At 39.4% G+C, this 20,670-nt stretch overlaps 1 protein-coding gene and 1 pseudogene across 5 annotated transcripts in view; both read left to right on the top strand.

Moving 5' to 3' along the window:
- Positions 1-1,154: 1,154 nt before the first annotated feature.
- The window catches only part of Golim4 (golgi integral membrane protein 4), a 76,950-nt gene continuing 57,434 nt past the window's right edge, over positions 1,155-20,670 (top strand). For 3 of the 5 annotated variants that reach the window (XM_078043606.1, XM_021731176.3, XM_078043604.1), the window contains exon 1: positions 1,199-2,037. In XM_078043606.1, coding sequence (XP_077899732.1) covers positions 1,851-2,037 — 187 coding nt within the window. In that variant the 5' untranslated portion in view covers positions 1,199-1,850. Of the gene's footprint in view, positions 2,038-20,670 lie in introns of all 5 variants that reach the window. The other 2 variants (XM_005332507.5, XM_078043605.1) reach the window with 2 other exon arrangements.
- Positions 12,817-13,019, top strand: LOC120884692 (U2 spliceosomal RNA; annotated as a pseudogene).

Here is a 20,670-nt window from a genome sequence, read left to right as displayed (position 1 = left end):
TCATTTTATGGCTCTTGGCAACTTATAATTTCAGAGTCCACCTAAAAAATTCAGCAACAGGGACTATCTTTAGGTTGTATTGGCTAAATAGATCTACCCCTATCCTGCAGTCCCCATTATTGATGGTGACAACTAAAGTTCAGTTAGAATACATAAAAATTATGTACCACATTATTGTGGCACTTGAAAAATAATTTACTTACCTTAGAATTCAGATCAAGAGAAGAAATAATTATCATTTATGCGTAAATTCAATCCCCCTCCAAGTACATAAAAAGAACACACTATTGATTTCTCTGCCGCGATATGGGATTATACATTTATTTTATTTTATTTTCCTTTTGACAAAGGGAACTGTTGTTGGCCTTTAAAATGTAATTTGCAAATGTAACTGATGTACTTTTTGCCACCAATAAAACAAATACATATGACAAAAAGAATGCAAACTCATTTCAGCCTGTAAGATTTGTTTTTAAACTATTCTATTTGCAGCCAGGGGAAATACATGAGATCATGTCTTTTTCTCTGCCAACAGCAAATTGATTTCCCCACCCCACGTGGACAGTTGAGCAGTACTAGTCTAGCAAGCTTAAAGTCTCCCAACTCCTGTCATACCATCTGTGACCATGCAAGCGTCTTGGTTAGTAAATTGGATGGGGCAAGACAGTCCACGGGGTATCTCCTGTTCAACTAAGGAGACTGTGCTGACTTTGTGGCTATCCTCTGTGGCTGCCGCATCACACAGAAGAGTGCAAGAAAAAAAAAAAAGTGGAAGGAGTACTCAGCAGGGTGCACGCGGTTTCTGCCATCCACGTCTTCATTTGTGCAAATACTGTACTACTCCCCACGTGCCTTCCAAGAGCGCCCCCCTCCCTGCATATATACACACACGTGCACCCGGAACCTCACCCAGTTTCAGGCTCAGACTTGTCCCCCGCCCACCCAGAGTCTCCCGCTCCTCCACCTCTCCCCCACCCTCCCGGGCTCCACGTGGGCGCACCCCGGCGCCAGGCAATCGCGCGGCCCACGGAGCCCTGAGTCGGCCCCGATCTGGGAGGGAAGGCGCGGCCCGGGGTCGGACGGACAAAGCGTGTGTCCAATCGAGCCTAGCACTGCCTCCCCGAAGGGAGGGAGCGGCGGCTCGGACCGGCCCAATGAGCTGGGAGCCCGAGTGGGACTTCCTCCCGGAATCCCGTTGGCCAGAATAGCGGGGCCGTGGGTGACACGTAAGTTGGGTGGGAGGTGGCGGCGGCCGAGGCTCCAGCAGCCGGGTCAGTGACACTGTACCACCGTTCCCCAAACCCGGCCAAAGCAACCTGCCCCCCCCCCACACACACACCTATCCACCCACCCGGCTAGCCAAGCGCGGGGGCGCCGCCCGGAGCCCGCTCCCTTTGTTGGGCTAGCACCCTCTCTTTTAGTGGCAACAAAGTCGTGCAGTGGGAGCCGGCGCGAGGGGGCGGGGAGCAGCCGGGGCGGGACTCCCGAGAGCCGCCGGGGACAGCGAGGCCAAAAAGTGGGGAGGAGGAAAAAAGCAGGCGGTGTCTGGGGACTGGCGCTAGGGCAGCCGGTTCTAAAGTATGCGGAGGGCCCCCTCCTGGGCCCGGGCACTCGCTGAGAGCGAGCCTTGCAGAAGTTTGGCGGCCCCTGCCCTGGCGGCGTTGATGGCTGTGCGCCCCGCGGCGCGCGGGGGCTGAGCGGGCGCCACTTCCCCTCCAGCCCCGCTTTTGTGTCTCGCGTCTCCGTATGCGGCGCCCGGCCACCTCCTGCGGTGGCCGCTGCTGAACGCACGCTCGGGCGGTGGAGAGGAGGCGACCGCTACCGCCGCAGCGCAGGGTTTAGGCGGGACTATGGGAAACGGGATGTGCTCCCGAAAACAGAAGCGGATCTTCCAGACGCTGCTGCTGCTGACCGTGGTATTTGGCTTTCTGTATGGCGCGATGCTCTATTACGAGCTGCAGACACAGCTGCGGAAAGCCGAGGCGGTGGCGCTCAAGTACCAGCAGCACCAGGAGTCCCTCTCTGCCCAGTTACAAGGTACAGTGGACGCGCGCGGCCCTTGGCCAACTTTGCCCTGTGCTTTCACCAGGGCTGGAAAAGTGACGTTTATTAGCCTTTGACACAGTGGCTGTCACCTCTGACCTTCAGGGACATCAGAATGAGCGGTGCAGGGCTCCCGCCCCCCCCCATCCCCCGCCCAAGTGTCAGGGGAGATGACATCCCCATTCTCTTCCTTCCTTTCAGCGGTTTCCTTTGAAATCTGTAGCACCAGTCCATCTTCCAGCGGGGCGTTTGGTGGGCGGGTGATCAGGGAGTACTTTAACCCAGCACTTGTCAGAGGCCCAGCTACAGTCCAAGCAGGCATACTGGTAACTCTCCAGCCGCTTCTGCCAGCCTGTCCCTGAGAGGTTTGGTTCCCTGGTTTCTAGGTGTTTGCTTTCCAGTTGACTTTACCAGTCGCCTAAGGAATGAGGAGTTGGGCAGAGATTTCTCAAACTGATGTTTTTCAAGGAAAAATAATAGCCCCAACTAGTATCAGTTGAATGGGACCAAAACCTGCTAGTTTTTTTTTTTAATTGTTACCTCAATAGGGTGATTTGGAGGTGTTGGGTGTGTGGGAAAAGCCCACACTACCTAACTGTTCACTATGCTGCAGTTATTTTGTCTTTTTAAAAAAAGATTTGTCTTCCTGAGCATTTAATTCATCAGACAACTGTGTGTGTGTGTGTGTGTGTGTGTGTGTGTGTGTGTGTGTCTGTGTGTCTGTCTGTCTTACAGATAGCCTTGGGAAGTCAAAGGCCAGAAACAGTTTTTAAAGTTGTCAGGCACAGCAAACATAATGTGCAAAATCTGTAGAAAGAATTAAAGCTTGTGTCCTTCTAGTTTGGAATATCATTTAATGTAAATTTAAGAAACATAAATGATGCATGACTATACCATGTGGTCTTGTTAAGGACATAGTCATCACATATATGTATATATTTTTTGAAAGCTTTTAGCTTTTACCTCTACTTGTGGTTTGTTTTCAACACATATGTGGTCCTCCAACACCCCCAAGTGATAAATAGTGAAATGCTAACAGTCTTAGCTGATAATGCAAATATAGCTTATTTTATAGTATTAGGCAGAAGCAAGCTGGAGGGTCCTTTTTGTTTTTGTGTGTGAATACAAATATGAAACAGATGCCTTTTCTTTGCTCCAGCTATTCGGGGTGTTTTCTAGTAAAAAGTTTAAGATGAGAGAAAATGATACACAGCTGATTGCTTGGACTCATTTGTTCTTCCCAACTTAGAAAAAGAAAAGTATTTTTAGCCCACTGAGCTTTCATAGCCACAGGCAATGAAAATATGTGGCTGGGCTTGGCTCAAAAGGAAAACCTGTTTTGACATACTCTTAGGTTAAAAATTTTTCTTTAAGTATGTTCACATTTACCCATGAGTTGTTGGTATGACGAGGGTAAGGCAGGTGGGCCTTATTTATTTAGAAATTACCAGCAGTTTCCCTGTGAATTTCAGTGCACCAGGACCAACAGAAGAACTTGCTGTCTGCTAGTTCATGGGGTTGAGGGGAGACACAGGGACTGGACGATGACGACTGGATTTTCACAGAGTTGTGGCAGGGGCATGCATAGTGAGGTTGTGTGCCTTAGTTTCTTATTTAGGAGACCCAGGAAGGCAGGGCTTCATTTTCTCCATTACATCCTTGGCACTGTGTAGTACCTGATGCTCAAAAGGAGAATCCATATGTATTAAACAACAAACAGGAATTATTCTGAACTGTGGTGAGAAGTTGATCCCAGGCACTTCTGTCTGCTTTATTAGGCTTTGCTTCTGTGTCTCTGCTTTTTGAAAAATCAAACTAAACAACAAAATATTGTGCCCAAGTAGCTCTCTTGCCTTAACTGCCAAAGCTGGAACTTGTTGACAGAGGCCCTGGTTTCTAAATCACAGCTTTTTTTTTTTGCACTATTCCACTTGAAAATCAAACTCAATTTCTTTTCTTTTTTAATTTGTCTTCCTTCTGTGGTGGTTGTAGGGAGAGGGGTGGAAAATGGTAATAGGAGATTATTAACATGCACAACTTTTGCTTTGTAGCAGGAGATGAAAATATTTCTACCTAGTTTGAATGGGTGGCTTTAAAGTTCATTTCCTAATTTACTCTTTTGCCACTTCCTCTTGGAGTATAGTGATAAAACACTTAAAATATGACTATGTAGGAAGAATTGTTTCACAAGCAGATTAAAGTTTCTTCTTTTTTTAATGGATTCACTCTTCTGTAACATTTTGAATTTCACGTTTGCAGGCCATTTAATGAACATTTTCTGATGGCATGCAACTTTTTCTTTCTTTTTTGCGATGACAGATAATATTTTACTTAGCATTTTCATGTACTACCTGCAATGATGTGTTTTTAGAGCATCAGACTCTCCCTTCTTAAGACTTGTTAGTGAAGTAAGATCTCTTGACCTGGCTTGGATTAGAATCAGAGTTAATTCTGAGCGGCCTTCTTTTAAAACCTGACTCTTGAAAAAATTCAAGTACTTTGGTTCTGATAATATACATTTTTAAAATGAGCATAGTTAGCTCATCTTCACATGAAGAGTAGGCTATACTCTAGAGATTCCTTTGAAAGTAGGTTACTTTTTACCCTGAGTACATTTTGTGGTGGAATAGTCCCATAAACAGGAGACAGTGAGAGGTGATATGGGAAAAGTTGAGAGACTAGCCTACCCTCTCCACTAAAAACCATGTCTGTGTCTGACTCTGTCATTCATTCAAACAATCAATCATCTGTCTATCCTTCCATCCATCCATCTATCCATCCATCCATCCATCCATCCGTCATCAGTCATCAATGTTTCTAGCTCCCATACTGGCACCTTAGTTACACTGAGGAGTAGTGCATAGGTCACATGCTGGTAGCAGAGTAGTGACAACCTTTGAACAGCACAGTATTTACTTTACACTTAATTTTTTTCCCACTGCTTTTCAAGTGCACCATTCTGTGTACCTATCAGTGGTGTTTCTTGGGCTTGACTGCCCGTTAGAATTACTTAGCAGCTCCCAGACCAATTAAATCACAATCTGCAAGGGGTGGAACCCAAGCCCCAGTAGTCTTTAAAGCTCCCCAGGTAATTCCAGTGTGCAGCCATGGTTGAGGAACACAGCTTTATAATCTTAAAACTGAGCCACTTCATACATTTATTTTACTTGGTTAGGCCCCAGAGACATTTGCATCTTATCCTGAGCATGTGATTTAAAGCCAGACAGGTTTTTGGATTATGATTCAAATTCTAGTTCTGCGACTTTTTGTATGAACTTTGGCCTCATTTTTCTTATTTATAAAATGGAAGTTAGGATGACTCATTTTGCAGGGGTGTTTTGGGGATTAAATAAAATAATTCACATAGAACTCTTAGCGCATACCTGGCACACAGCTGCTCTTTAAAGACCAGCTGTTATTATTATCAGAGTTTGAATTGGTTTGTCTCTTTTTCTCTTCTCAGGTTTGTACAAATTTTGAAATTGACAGAATTTGTTTTTGTAGTTAGCCACGTACTTTGGATATTTCTAAATGAACATCAAGGAGAATAGACAGATAGGCATAAATCCAGGGACTTTACTCTGGAAAAGGATTCTTCCTTGATGTTTAAATATAGAATGAAGAGTATGGTCACTGATGGACTCTCTTCTAGATCATCCCAGATTAGGAGAGGGGTGCAACTTTAAGTGAAATACCATGTGCATTAAGATGATAACTGTGAAACAGTTTTATAAATAGTCTTTAGTGGCAAGGAGCCCCATGTTCCTAAAACACTGGGTTACAGTACTATGGTGCCTTTTATCTTCCATATGATGATCAAAAAAACATTGGAAAAGGTTTACATAATGTTTTAAATGTTCCTATTTCAGAAAAGTGTATTATGGATAATTAAAATAAAAGAATTGGGTGCTTTTGAGAGTCACATTTGTTTAAGTTTATTGTCCTTTGTGTTATGCTCTCTTACACTGACTGTGGCCCACTAGTCTAAACATGAAGACTTCTTGTTGAAATTGGATACATGTTGATTTTCCACTTTGGCTGAATCTTCTTTCAAAACAGAGAAATCTCTTCAGTCAGGATCAAGGTTTTTTGTTTTTTGTTTTGTTTTGTTTTTTTTAGTTCCTTCATCTTCCATTGCCTTGTCAGTAGGTACTCAGTAAATAGTAGGTCTGTATCTATCTAGTCTTCTCTCTGCCTCTGAATGTGCTTATTTATGGAGGGAAGTGAGGTGTAGTAGATGTAGTAGCTCAGGTCTGAGCACATAGGCTTAACTCTCTGCTATCCTTTTTACTGTGATGTTTGGCAAGTGAGTAAACTTCCCTGTGACTCAGTTTCTTCATGTGTAATAATTGGGATAATAGGATTTATAATAGGCTATCATGATCATTAGTGTTTGAACTTGCATTTGGTCTATTGGGGAGACTCAAGTGCTACAGAGTGGTTCACAGACCTCTAATATAGGTGTCAAGTCTGGGCAATGTTATGGTAGATGTAGTTGAAACCAAGTGCAAAGTTGGGATTTATTAATATCAATTAGACATTGTTGGTGAAATAGCTTCACTAATACGCATCATACAGTTTAAAAGTAGGTTTTTATCAAGTTGTTATTTAAAAGAATGCTCTTTAAATTCAGTAGGTTTTTACATATACATTCATTCCCCGATTGAAAGATAAAAAGCTCTAGTTACTTTTAAAAACTGATTCACTTTGCATATGATTCATACAAAAATATATAACCAGTTTTATACATGATGTGTGTCTTAGTCATCCCTGTAAAATGGAACATGCCAACTCTGTAATGAGAATAACTGGTTGACCATGTAAGAGAATTGTGTATTATGAAAGCACTTTTAGTGTGCATTCCAAAACCTTACCTCCACTTTTTAAATTTTTTTCCTGACTCGGCAAGGACAGTTTCCTGTAGGGTTGGGATATAAGACTGCATTTCAGTGGCTGAAGGAATAAGTGAATTGAAGTTGGAAAAATGAAGACTGAAGATGGAGCACCCAAAAGCAAAACAATAGAGAGGAACCAGAAGAGGGGAGGGAGAAAAAAGGGGGTTGATATCAACTGATGACTTTTCAAGCACTGAGGAAGGTTCTTGTTCACATCTTCTAAAAAAGACAGTAGAGAATAGTGAAGGGAGAGCTACCTTTGGGCATCAAAGGTGGTGGTGTTTACCAATAGGTTGATCTCAAGTAGGGGACCTCTGTGAATTTCAGTTTCTTCACATTTGAATTAGGACTAAGGAGGAGGTCTGTTTTGTACTTTTGTAGGAATTACAAATACTTTATCTAAAGTGACTAGCATGAGTCCTGGAGCACATTACTCCTACCGTGTATAAGATGATCAGGACTGCTGCTGCTGCTGCTGCTGCTGGGTTAGTATTGGGCTTGCTTGTATTGGGCCTATCCTTTACTATATGTAGTAGGTACTGGTGTTATTAGTTGTGGCCTAAATGTGGCTGTTTTCAGAGCTATGTGCCCATGAAACTTTAAGGCACACATTCTCTGTCTCTTCTACCCTTTTTATGTTTTTTTTTTTTTTTTTTTGTGGGCGGGGGAGCTGGGAGAAGAAAACCTGAAAACACTTTACAGAACAGCAGATAAGAGTTGCTGTTTTTCAGTTTGGCAACCAAATGTTCCTGTTTTATCATGAAGGACAAAATGTGTTGGGCAGTAGGTGATTTGTGAATTTTCTAGCTTTATTTAGGAATGAAAGGTATTTGAATGTAGCTTACTGTGAAAGAAAAATGGTAATATGTATTTCTCTTTGGATTCAGTGATATGTGGAGTAAATTTTTTCATGGTAGGATTTAGAAGATTTATCTGAAGAGATTGAATTATTTTTAATGCACATTTATTGAGTGTCTACCATGTTCAGGTTACTCTGCTAAGCATGTTACATGCATGATACTGTTAATCGGTGACACTTTCATGTGACTGACCAGTCTGTGGCTTAGGTTAATTAACCTTGCAGTGAAGAGATGTGATCTAATGAAACTGAGCTTAGAACCCTAATGTGACTTTATAGCCTGTGTTTTTTCCATGACAAACCATTGCCCTCAAAATTATTTTAGTATCTCTCATGATGATATTAATGGCTGGAGAAAGTAGGTTAAGTGGGTCATCTGAGAATTCAAGATAAAATTAAGAGTTGGAAGTAACAGGTGTGATTATCTGAGGCAGCATCTCCAGGGTGTAGGATATTTGCTGCTGCTGTGGAAGATGATTTTGGTGGCAGTGGAATCGATTTCAGGTGGATGCAGATATTTCCTGAAATTGAATCATATGATGAAAAACTTACAATTCCATTTTAGTACTTTCTTGACAAGGATAAACTCAGTTTGATGCTAGAATGTCTCTGCTAGATATGACTGCTCACCTGTTTTTCCAAAGAAAATAGATTGTGGGTAGCCAACAGACTGACAGCTAGAACTTAATAATTGTTTTATCTTATGTTATATAATTTTAAGTTAAATGATCTATTGATAACCATCCATTAATGCTGTTTAAATCAGATTTTTAATTGATGAGGCAGTGGTGTCAAGTTTTCTTTCCAGAAGTTTATTTTAGGGGAAAGTGAATCTTTGTTAACTAAGTATCCTATAGGTTTTGCATCGGTGTGAGAAAAACTCATATAAGGAAGGGAAGGGGAATGGGCAAGGAAAGACAGTAGAATGAATTGGATATTACTCTCCTATGTTCATATATGAATACATGATCAGTGTAACTCCACCTCCTTATGTACAACCACAAGAATGGGAAGTTATACTCCATGTATTTATATTTCAAAATACATTCTACCATCATATATCACTAAAAGGAACAAATAAGAAAATTTTTAAAAAAGAACCCATATGAGAGGTCTGAAGTTTAGAAATGTACTAACTGATCCAACCTTACACAAATACTGAATTTTAAACTAAATTCTGAGATGGGTAAGTCATTTGCCATGTGTCTGAAAGCTAAGCCCAGACTCGCAAACAAGATACTGTTCCTTCACTTCCCTGTTCTGTCTTTACAGACCCAAAAACACCCTTTCCTCAGTTTGAATAGCAATAGGCACAGCTATTTTTAAACAATGCTGTGTATTTCTGAATGGCGTATTTGTGTTATTTGTGTTCTTTGTTTTTATTGGCGCATGAGTGCTTACACTGAGGACATGTCTGTCAGTCATTGCCTTCACTAATAAGCTTCACTAAACAGGCCCATGGCCTAGGGGGACATGGGTATGAAATAAATTGTTCTAAGAGTCTGACATTTAAAAAATATTGCTTTAACTATTTCTCATATATGAAATGTCACAATATGATAGATAGCGAACAGAGAAGTAAAAGACGTGCTGTCATTCTGAAGGATAGGTATTGTGGAACATTTGAATGATATCATTTGCTTTTTTTTGAGAGTAAGTGAATTAATATTATAATCATTTTAGGGGAATCAAACATTCCATTTTTCAGTTCACATTTAATTCAAAATTTCTTCCTTAATTGAAAATTTTGTAAGAAACAACAAAAATTTCAAATGAAGATATTTGAGAGGGCTTTGACATTGCTTATGTGCTGTCTTGACAATAGCTGTAATGCTAAAATTAATGATAAACAGGTTAAAATTGGCTAGGTGATAATTATTCAATTACTTAATTTGGTTTACATAGAGTAATTAATCAAGTTTTACATTCGCCAGATTTAATGTTATAAATCTGTAATTTTTGTCATACTGTCTCAATATCACAACCTTTTAATAAGCTGAGAGGGAATTTTTAGAAGGACTTTGCATTCTGTTCAGAGGTTTGGATGCTCTAAAACAAGTTAAATAATACTGTCAAACATCACTTTTTAATTATTTTTTTTAGTTGTAGATGGACACAATGCCTTTAGTTAATTAATTAATTAGCTGTTTTTTTCTTTTTTAATGTGGTGCTGAGGATCAAACCCAGTGCCTCACAAGTGCTAGGCAAATGCTCTACTACTGAGCTACAACCCCAGCCCCAAACATCACTTCTGTTAGAACATGAAAACTAAATCCTCTTTACTATATCAGCTCAAAATCTGAAAGTCATCCAGGTTTGATCCAAGTGTGGTGAGCTTTCTTGGATATAATTCCTTACGTATAATTCTTCAAATACAATTTCTCTTTCTCTGTGAAACTAAATCGTCCAATTATCTGCCCTTAACATAGACTACCTATGCTGCTTTTCTGTTCAAAAAAGGCAGAAAATGTCAAGTAGGGTAGGAGTCACTGGTCCTTAGCAATTCTAAAATCCAAGCTGGCAACTGCTCTTGATTAGGTCTTGAGGCTTGGCAATAATTTTCAATGTCTCTTGACACTACCTTTGGGCAAAGAGTGCTAACCTTTGAGTAATTCTGCCTTTTTAAATGAAAGGTCGAATATGTTTGCAGCTGAGTATTTTTTCAGATTTTCTGCCAGTAGAATTTTGGAGATCTGTGGCTTCTTTTTTCACTTCAGACTCATATTGACATTGTTTCTCCTGATACAGCCCTCTCAAAAATTTTGTGGGCTCCCTGCAAAACTTCTTGAAGTTTTTTTTTTTTTTTTCCCCATTAGACAGAAGCCACACCCACCTTTCTCTTGGAGATTTGTCCTTCTCTACTTTGGTGTATGCTGAGACTGGTGAGGGACAAGGCCCTTAAACTTCCTGAAGATCTGTTTAGAGGATCTGAGACACTCTTTGGAGGTCCGGTGGTGGGACTGAATGTACCTCAAGACGTTCCTTTTAATCCTCCAAATTTGTAATAAAGAGAGTTATGACCATACTCTCAGCTTTTGTCCTGAGATCATGTTTCTATGATAGTGTCCTGGGAGTGCCTATTTACCTGTGGTGCCTTTCTTAATTTTAGCATGATTTTCTGTCTAGAGAGGCTGGGAATTTCTGAAACCATCGAATTCTGGCTTCTGGCTTTATTTTTTGTTTAGCCCTTTTCCCCTCATTTGACCTTTTCTCTGTAGTTTGGTATTAAATGGCAAGAAGAAACCAAAATGACATGTGTAACATTTTTCTAGGAAATCTTAACTGTTTATCTGTCAATTTTTACTTCCTATATAAGTGCAGATGACTGGGTCACATAACTACACATAATGGTGTGTATTACTAAACTTTTGGGTATTCCATACTTTTTTGCTTTCTGATAAATTTTTCTCATGTTTGCTTAAATCCTTCCATCTGTTTTCTTGAAGTCCAAACTTGTGTGTGCTATGTTCCCAAATTCTTACATTCTCAAAATACTCTTCTTACAGTCCACTACACAATTCCAAATCTACTTCTACTTCTCTAAAAGCTATGTTATCTCAAAATGAATTGACTTAGATCAACAAACATTATCTCCTAACATCTTTGGGAAAGAAATCTGGGCTTAGCTGGGTGACTCAAAGTCTCTCATGAAGTTGCAGTCAAGCTTCTGACCAGAGTTGAATTCCTCTCAGCACTTGACTGGAATTGAAGGGACTGATTCAGAGTTCACTCCTGGGGTTGTTGGCAGGTCTGGGAAGATCCACCTCTAACTTGCTTCAGCTCTACAGGGCCCTTCACAGGAATGCCTCACAACATGGTGTGTGGCTGTGCTTAGGGCAAGAGATCCAAGAAAGCAAGAGGGATGCAAGCACTGAAAGAAAGTGAAAGTATTTTAATAACCTTGGAAGTGATATTCCATCACTTCCGCCATGTTTGGTTCCTTAGCATCGAATCACCAAGTTCAACCCAGACGCAAAGGAAAAGGGTTTGTGAGGATATGAAGAACAGAAGGTTGGAACCATTGGGGACTACCTCAGTCCCTGCCTACCATGAGGCAAGAATCCCTATTTGAATGTTATGTTGTCACTGTAGCCACATCATCATTACCAAAGTCATTGCATCCAGGTGGTACTTGCTATGTGCAGGCTGTGTTCTCAGTTATTTTCTTGGATTATTTACTTAATACTTTTGAAAAAAATACATATTAAAATGTGATTTGCTATAAAGTTCATAGTATATTAGCAAGAAGTGGCATTTGAAATCATGGCACTTGGAAGGAAAATCATCTGGTGCTTAACTGTCTGACCTGGAAAAATTAAAATTCCATATGACTCTCTGAAATATAAAGCAGCTAGTAGACTGTTGACAGAAATAACAAAGTGGAAGGTATCCTGTCATTGCGGGAGTTTCTAAACCCGTAGATAATAGGTTAAAATTTCCTCCTCCTAACAGGGACTGCATTTCCTTGGCAAGTAAATAGAAAGGGAGAACAGTGTGTCTCTTCAAGCAACATTTTTCACCTTGTTTTTTTTTTTTCCTTGTAGTTGTAGATGGACAGAATGCCTTAATTTTGTTTGTTTATTTTTATGTGGTCATAAGGATCAAACCCAGTGCCTCACACAAGCCAGGCAAGTGCTTTGCCATTGATCTAAAGCCACAGCTCCAAGTCCTTGTTTTTTACTTTTTTTTCCCCCCACAAAGTTTTACTGATCTTGGATACTTTTGAAGCATTAATTGCATGACTGGTAATTTTAATTTTTTTCATTGACCCCTACTTTGAAAGTCAAGATTAAAAAAATTATGATATATGAATAGTATTATGTAGTATTAATAAAATAAAATCAAAAGTAAAGTATAAGAGCACATTATGAAAAAGTCATTAAGTATGTCTGGACAGTTGTAATTCTAAGTTCAGAGTATGTCCTCATTCTCTTAAACATGTTTTAGTCATTAGAAATACATAAGATAAGCATATCTATTTTAAATTTGACTTTCTTTGAACTTTCTGAAATGTATTTCATTGCTTTTCAGTCTTTGGCTAAGATCAAGTATAATATCTGTCATCAGCTTAATATCTGATACATCTTCTATCTGAAACATATATATTTTCATGTGAGATTGGATTTGGAAATGAGAATATCTTATCAACATTCGTTTTCAGGGGCTGGGGATGTGGCTCAAGCGGTAGCGCGCTGGCCTGGCATGCGTGCGGCCCGGGTTCGATCCCCAGCACCACATACCAACAAAGATGTTGTGTCCGCCGAGAACTAAGAAATAAAAAATGTTGGAAATTCTCTCTCTCTCTCCCTCCTCTCCTCTCACTCTCTCTTTAAAAAAAAAAAAAAAAAAAAAAAACATTCGTTTTCATCCATGCTCCATTTGAGCTTTGAGGCAAGGTCTGCTCTTGTCACTGAGAAGTTGCTGTTGAGTTTCTATAGCATCAGCCATCTCCCCAACCATCTCCCCCCGACACACCCCCCCATCATTGCTGTGTGTGTGGCTGCCAGGTTGCTGCTGCGATACTCACTGGCACTGTGGGGCCTGTGGCCTTCTGCTCATGGTGGTATTTCCATGGATACCTTAAGACCCTTATGACATGATCTCTTTTCTATTCTCTGTTCCAAAAGCCAAAATGAATACAATCCCCACCTGTTCTGAAATGTATTGATGATGTGCATATGGTTCTTAAGGAGACTTACATATTATATTTTTCTTATATGATTTTCCTTTTGTTTTCTGAGTTTGGCTAAGATTCCTAGGGGCTGAACTGGAGGATACTTCCTCCTGTTGACACTAGCCAAGGAATCAGTGGCTGCTAGTTAGCTAGAATGATAGTATTTGTGAGTCTGTCTAAGACCCTTTGTATAGGGTTTAAGAACTCTCCGGAGGGGCCTACAGTAGCAATACTTTGAATAGGGCAGAACATTTATAAAGTCTGTTCTTTTTCTTATTCTTGGCCTCCAGCTGTTTCCAAGACAGCTTCCTATTTAGCAGCTACTCTTTGCCTAAGACCATATTGAGAGTTTTGTCTGTGACACTCTCTTTCTTACAGGTAACATTTTCAGTTTGGGATCCATGGGGGTCCATAAACCAATTTCCTAAAAACATGTCATTTCTGTATATGTGTCTTTTTCCAAGATGGAAACCTAGTTTTAATCAGATTCTCAAAGCATCAGTGACCTGAAAAAGGTTAGGAACCACTGCTTCAGGGTACATTCTTCCTTTTGAGGTCCTTTTAAGTTCATATTGGAATGTGAGCTCCTCTGGTCTCACCCCATGAACCTTTAGACTTGGCCGCAAGGTACCTGAGTGTGAAATGGGGTTGTCAGTGCTTGTCACTCTTCTCCTGAATCCATAACCACTGTTCCCTGCCTCCAATTGGAATAAGTCTGTAATCAGAGACTTAAATGGCATTTAAAAAATTGCATTCCTAGAATCCACTAGCAGTTGCTTAGTAAATTTAATAAAAAGTCTTGAAATTATGAGAAATTTATACTTCCAGATTGCTTAATATTTATATCATTTGGTCTGAAAACAACCCTGTATTATAGAGTAAAGCAATATGCTTCATTATTACTATTATAATTTTGAGAAACAAGTCACCAGAAAGACAGTGGCATGTTTTGGAATTAATGCTCAAGTTGCTTGAATCCTAACTCAGGGCTTTTGCTATTATCCCCAGTTTTCAAGGCTTCCTTACCCTGGAACTAAAATGAGGTGTTATAGTATTCACAAAAACTTTCCACTTTATCTCCTTTGAAGCTATGAATTCGGATTCTTCCTGTTGAGAATACTCCCAGGTGGTGACTCACCTGGACTTTAAGAACTGGTGGCCTCAGAGTTCAACTGCCACTTGTCACCCCTCTTACCATCTCTGCCCTCTGTGTACACGGAAAGTCCTGATGGCTCCCCAAACTACTAATCCCTCTTGCCCCTCTGCTTTCCACTCTCAGCTCACCTTGTTCCTTCAGGATCCAGGCAGGCTCCCTAGGATCTGGGTTTCAGGGTTTGGAGGGAGATAGTCACTGTGGGGAACTTGGCTCTACCACCTTTTCTGTTTCTGGCACATTGTTTTTTATCCAGAATTGGAGACTTAGGCTGTCTGCTTTAGCATGATTCCATTTCAGACTCCTCTGCATCCTGGTGCGTGGAAAGAGCTTAAGCTCACCCTAGAGTTCAGACATTCACCGTAGGCTACCAGGCAACTCAGTCTTTACCTTGACTTCACAGAGGGGCTTTCAAGCTCACCACTCAACCAATTATCCAGCTGTGTGTTTTAGCTTCTAGATGTGGAAGTCATACCACTCCTCTAAATAAATCACAGATTGGTAGAGCAGGAAAAGTAAGAGCCCCTGTTGCAAATATCAGCATATGGACATGTTTTGGTTTTGCCCATGCAGTACTCTGAAAAATTTCATAGTAGTGTCTACATGGAAAAATAAAAAAGAAAAGCAGTTTTAGGTAAACATCCAGATTTCCAGCTTTGTTGGAAAAGTCATGAGGTCCCATAAGATGCGACCAGAATTCCTGTTTGGAATGGGATACGAGGGGGCGTTAGTTGGCCAAAATACTACTTTAATTGCCTTGAGCATTCATATTACTAGCCCAGCCTCTGTAAGCACTTATGTTTGAAATTCTTTATCTCAAATAACTGTTTTATTTGTATCCATGAAGTCTATCCATGAAGAAAGTTACCCTCAGATAAATGGAATGACTTGACAGTTGTGCTGCCCAATAGAGTAGTATCAGTGTGGCGATAGCACTAGAAGTATTAGTGTGACCAAGGAATTGAATCTCAAATTTTGTTAAATTTAAGTTTAAATTTTAAAAGGAGAGCATTGTGAATTTTTTTTGTTAAATATAACTTTATTTTACTTGGTACTGGTGGTGCTTTATCACTGACCTATATCTATAGTGTCGTTTTATTTTTCATTTTGATACAGGGTCTCCCTAAATTGCCTAAGATGTCCTTGAATTTGTAATCTTCCTGCTGAATTAGCTGGGATTATAGGCAGGTGCCACCACACCCAGCTTCTGTAAAGCATAACTTTCTTGTTTTTGTGGGACTGCATTTCGGTTTAACTGTTGTGACGAACAGATTATTATTGCAGTCTTATACTGCACATATGCTTTCTATGTTTTCACATGTGGCTACTGGAAATTTTAAAAATCATAATTGCTTCAAAGAGCATTTCCTATGAATAGTGCTGACCTGACGGGGGCCACACAGCTTGTGGATGGCAGGCCTGGGATTGTCACAGATCTCTACCTGCCATGTGTTTCTTTTACTACTAAAGTACTGCGTGACTTTTCTTCTACTTCTCAAAACATTTTCATTATGACATCTAATCTCACCAGTGATTTGGTTTTCCTCATTTTTACATGGTATGCAATATAAAAGTGATTTTATATAAAATATAAAAAGAGCACTGTGGATTTTTTTGTTGTTGTTGTTAAATATAACTTTATTTTACCTGGTACTTGTAGTGAAAATTTAGAATGTGTATTATCAACAATGATAAGTTCAATATTAACAATTTTGAAATTAGTATTGTGACATTCAGACACTACTTTTTAATCCTTTTTTTTCATTGTAGATAACACAGACCATTACATTAAAATTTGAGATCTTAGTGACTTATAGTAGCAAAGTTATAATAATAAACATAATCATGTTCCAGGTCTGTGATTTGGCCATTATGGGCTGGGTTGGGACTGGGCCTGAACAACAGGCTTTTTGTTGGATTTCAGGTTGTCTCCTCATACCTCTAATCTATACCTGGAGCTGAAAGGATTGTGACCTGGGGATGATCTTCTCATGGGAGATCACAGGAGCAGAAGAGGGTGAGTGTTAACACCTTGCAGGTGGCTCACTGTCAGTTCCATTTACATTCTGTGGATCAAACAGATCTCACAGACAAGCTCAACATAAATGGGAAGGTGAAGAGCACTCTGCGTATAGTGATGAGCACTACAGAGTGCATGGTAGGATGTGGATGTGTAACTCCAGCATGAGGGGGGGAAGCATTTGGAATGATGGCCCCATGTACCACAGTCTGTTTCAAGATAGAGTACAATGAGGAATCATAAAGCTCCTTTGTTTGGGCTGAGATTATAGCTCAGAGGTAGAGCTCTCATAAGATAATCTTTCATTTTTTTTTTAGTTGCATATGGACACAGTACTTTTATTTTCTTTGTTTGTTTGTTTATTTATTTATTTATTTATTAATGTAGTGCTGAGACTCAAATCCAGTGCCTCACATGTGCTTTACCTCTGAGCTACAACCCCAGCCCCTCTGTAAAATAACCTTAATAACAGTTTGTGTTTTGCATTTTAAATCTTGACTTTTTTTCATGTCTGTCAGTCTAATAATGTCAGGAGCTGAAAATTCGTCTCTAGGTAAAAAAAATGTAGACGTGATTTATAAATGGATATTTCTTGTGAGTCATCTTGACATGCTTTTTTGTACATATAATAGAAGAAGCAGTAAGAAGAGGCAGACCTTTTTTGACAGGATCATTTGTGTACTTTTTGTGAATAGTGCCTCCTTAGAAAATTTTCAGTGAGGACATGTAGATTCTTGTTAAGCCCTGATAATTGAAACTCTAAATGCTTTATGAAACTAGTGAATAGTCTGCCAGTTCCCAGTATATTTATTCTCTAACTTAAAGAAATACTTCTTGTTATTAACGTCATTCCTTTGGAAATATGTTGATGTGAAAAAAAAATTGGCTTTATTTTTGGTTTTCCTCATCTCTGTTTTGTTACTTAATTCTTTTTTCCTTCACTAGTTGTTGCTTAAACAGTCTGGTTGGCACCAGTCAAAACAGACACCAAAAGTTCTACTGATTACTTAGTTCTTTTATAATTGGAAAGGTCTTTGTTTCTAGGCCCCATAGATTTTTTTGTATTTTTTTAATATTTATTTTTTTAGTTGCAGTAGGACACAATACATTTATTTTATTTATTTATTTTTATGTGGTGCTGAGGTTGAACCCACAGCCTCGCACGAGCTAGGTAAGCACTCTACCCCTGAGCCACAACCCCAGCCCATAGGCCCCATAGTTTTGATAACAAGAGATAATGATTTTTTAAAAATACCTTTATTTATTTATTTATTTATTTTTTATGTGGTACTAAGGATTGAATCCAGGGCCTTGCACGTGCTAGGCAAGCACACTACTGCTGAGCTATAACCCCAGGCAAGATAATGATTTTTAATGACCGTACAGATGATTTTTTTTTTTTAATTTTGAGTTACCCTAGATCACTAGATCACATTTAATGTTGCCACTGTCTAAATCTATTTGGGTGCTGTGTCACTCAAAAACCAGAACCTGTTGGAATGCTATAGTTTACATGGATATGTTTTTCATTCAGTTGTGTTCACTCTACTTTTAAAATATGGATGTGTTCTTCATCTAACCAAGCCATGTTTTTATTTCTAACATCCTACTCTGAGTTACTGGAAATGATAAGCATCACCACTTGACTGGACAAGTAGAAGGCTTCCACTTGGTTTTCTTGCTGGCAGTCTTCATTCCCACAAGGTAGCCCAGTATTTTACAAAGATTATCATTTATAAAATGTAGATTAGGTAATGTTGCTTTCCATATCTTTGAAGGATGTTTTAGCCCTTTTCTTCCAGCTTTCTTGTATACCACTAACATACCTAATGCCATGAGGGCATTTTAGCTGTTTCAGGAACATTCCAAGTTCACATCTGTCTTAGCATCTTCATGCTACTATTCCATCTGGAATGTTCTTCCTAAGATCTATTAATCACTAGTTATTCTTAATTCAGGTCTCTGCTCAGACTTCAGCTACTTAGGCCTCTTCCTGAAAAAGAATAACAAATTGCTCTAAGATGTAATACCCTTAAGCAACAAAACCTTGGAGATTTGTTATTTCATGTGGTTTCCTGAGGGTGCTCAGCTGGGTGGTTGGTTCTGCCTCAAGAGCTTTTCTTAAGGTTGTAATCATGCTGTTAACAGGGGCTGCAGTCTTCGGGGAGAATCCACGTTTGACTCATGTGGCTCTTCCTCACTGTTGGCCAGGGACCTCAGTTTCTTACCACGTGTGCCCTTCCATAGAGTGTCTGCTTGTCCTCGTGACATGGCAGCTGGCTTCCCACAGAGTAAGGGATCCAACAGAGAAGGAGCCTAATGTGGAAACCACAGTCTCTTATAACCATCTCTTGTGCTGTGTGCTAGTTGTCACACAGATCAACCCTGTATTGTGTGGGAGGGAAGTGTACAAGATGTGTTCAAGTACCAAGAGGTGGGGATCACTGGGGACAATGTTGGAGGCTGGCATGCTGTCCATGGAGATTTTACTGTGCTTTTGAAGCTGCACATTTGTGGTTTTACCTCTGAGGATTCTGTAGAGGTCATAACTACATCTCTTCTTTGACATGTTAAGAGGAAGACCTATATAAGCCATAAGAGAAATGCTTACAGAGGTCTATCTTCATCACCTCTCCAAATTCTTCCTAACCTATCAGCCTACATTAGTTTCTTATTTGAAATTATAATGACCTAGGGGCTGGGGATGTGGCTCAAGTGGTAGCGCGCTCGCCTAGCATGCGTGCGGCCCGGGTTCGATCCTCAGCACCACATACCAACAAAGATGTTGTGTCCGCCAACTAAAAAATAAATAAATAAATAAATATTTAAAAAAAAAAAAAAGAAATTATAATGACCTGAAATCTCATTTGTATGTCACCTTGGATGTTGCCTACTTTGTTTGTCTGTCTTTCTACTATAAGATTATAAGGACTTCCCATGCAGAGAACTAGTATCTTCTGTCCACTGTTACAGTCTTTGAGCTGAGGACAAGGTCTGAACTACAGTACGTAATCACTTGTTTATATATGGATAAGTAAGTTTGCTTTTTCAAGCCCTGGAGGTTTTATTTTAACCATTTATATGAAATCATTTCTGCATGCATGCCTGTATGGCAACATTGAATATGTGAAAAAAATTTAATGGCCTTAACTAATATTTACTCTGTGTATGTAGAAGGTACTGTGCTAGATACTGTGAAGTTGCCAACACAAATAAAACGTGGTCCCTACTCTCAAGCAGTCCTGTTAGTAGAGAAAGGCACACAATGATATGGGTCACATGAGGACAAATAAAATGAAGAGAGAAAAAAATTCAGAACTGGAGGAAGTAAGAGTTGGAGGTGGCTCTGAGATGGAGCACCCTCTTGATGTCTCTATGGGTATTATTTTGCTCTGTTATTAATACTGTGTTTCTTTTTAACATCCTCAGAATATAAGAAAGAAACAGACTATACCATCAGAACAAAAAAAATTAGAAAAGTTAAGTTAAAAAAAAGTTAAGAAAACCTCAGTATGTTATTCATGACTAAAAATACATGAAAAGTCTGTTTCACTATTCATGCTCATCGTACAAAGAACAGTTTGCTCATGTGTTAAATAGTCCTGTGCTGTATATGTGTAATAAGAATTGTAATGCATCCCGCTATCATTTATATTTTAAAAAATTGATAAAAAGGAAATATGTTATGAATGGGGATAGGTATATTAATTAGGTCGATTATGGCAATAATTTTACAAAGCATGCATATATACATTTGTGTATGTGTATATATATATATATTTAAAGTATAGAACTTTAAATATGTACAGTTTTTATTGCTCAGTTATATTTCAGTGAAGTTGGAAAAAATGTAAAAAAAAAAAACTATACATTTAGTAGTATATACGGAAATAAAATTATCTTACAACTTAAAAAAAATAGTCCTGGATCAGGGCACCTTTAGTATTAGTTCTGAGTCGTGATTTTTTTTTTTTTAATAGTACTCCTTGCTGTTGTCGGCTTCTTAGGGTAGTTATTGAATCTCCC

The sequence above is a fragment of the Ictidomys tridecemlineatus genome, chromosome 3 (genome assembly GCF_052094955.1).
Source record: "Ictidomys tridecemlineatus isolate mIctTri1 chromosome 3, mIctTri1.hap1, whole genome shotgun sequence".
Taxonomy (NCBI): domain Eukaryota; kingdom Metazoa; phylum Chordata; class Mammalia; order Rodentia; family Sciuridae; genus Ictidomys; species Ictidomys tridecemlineatus.
This window is presented reverse-complemented; position numbering and strand designations above follow the sequence as displayed.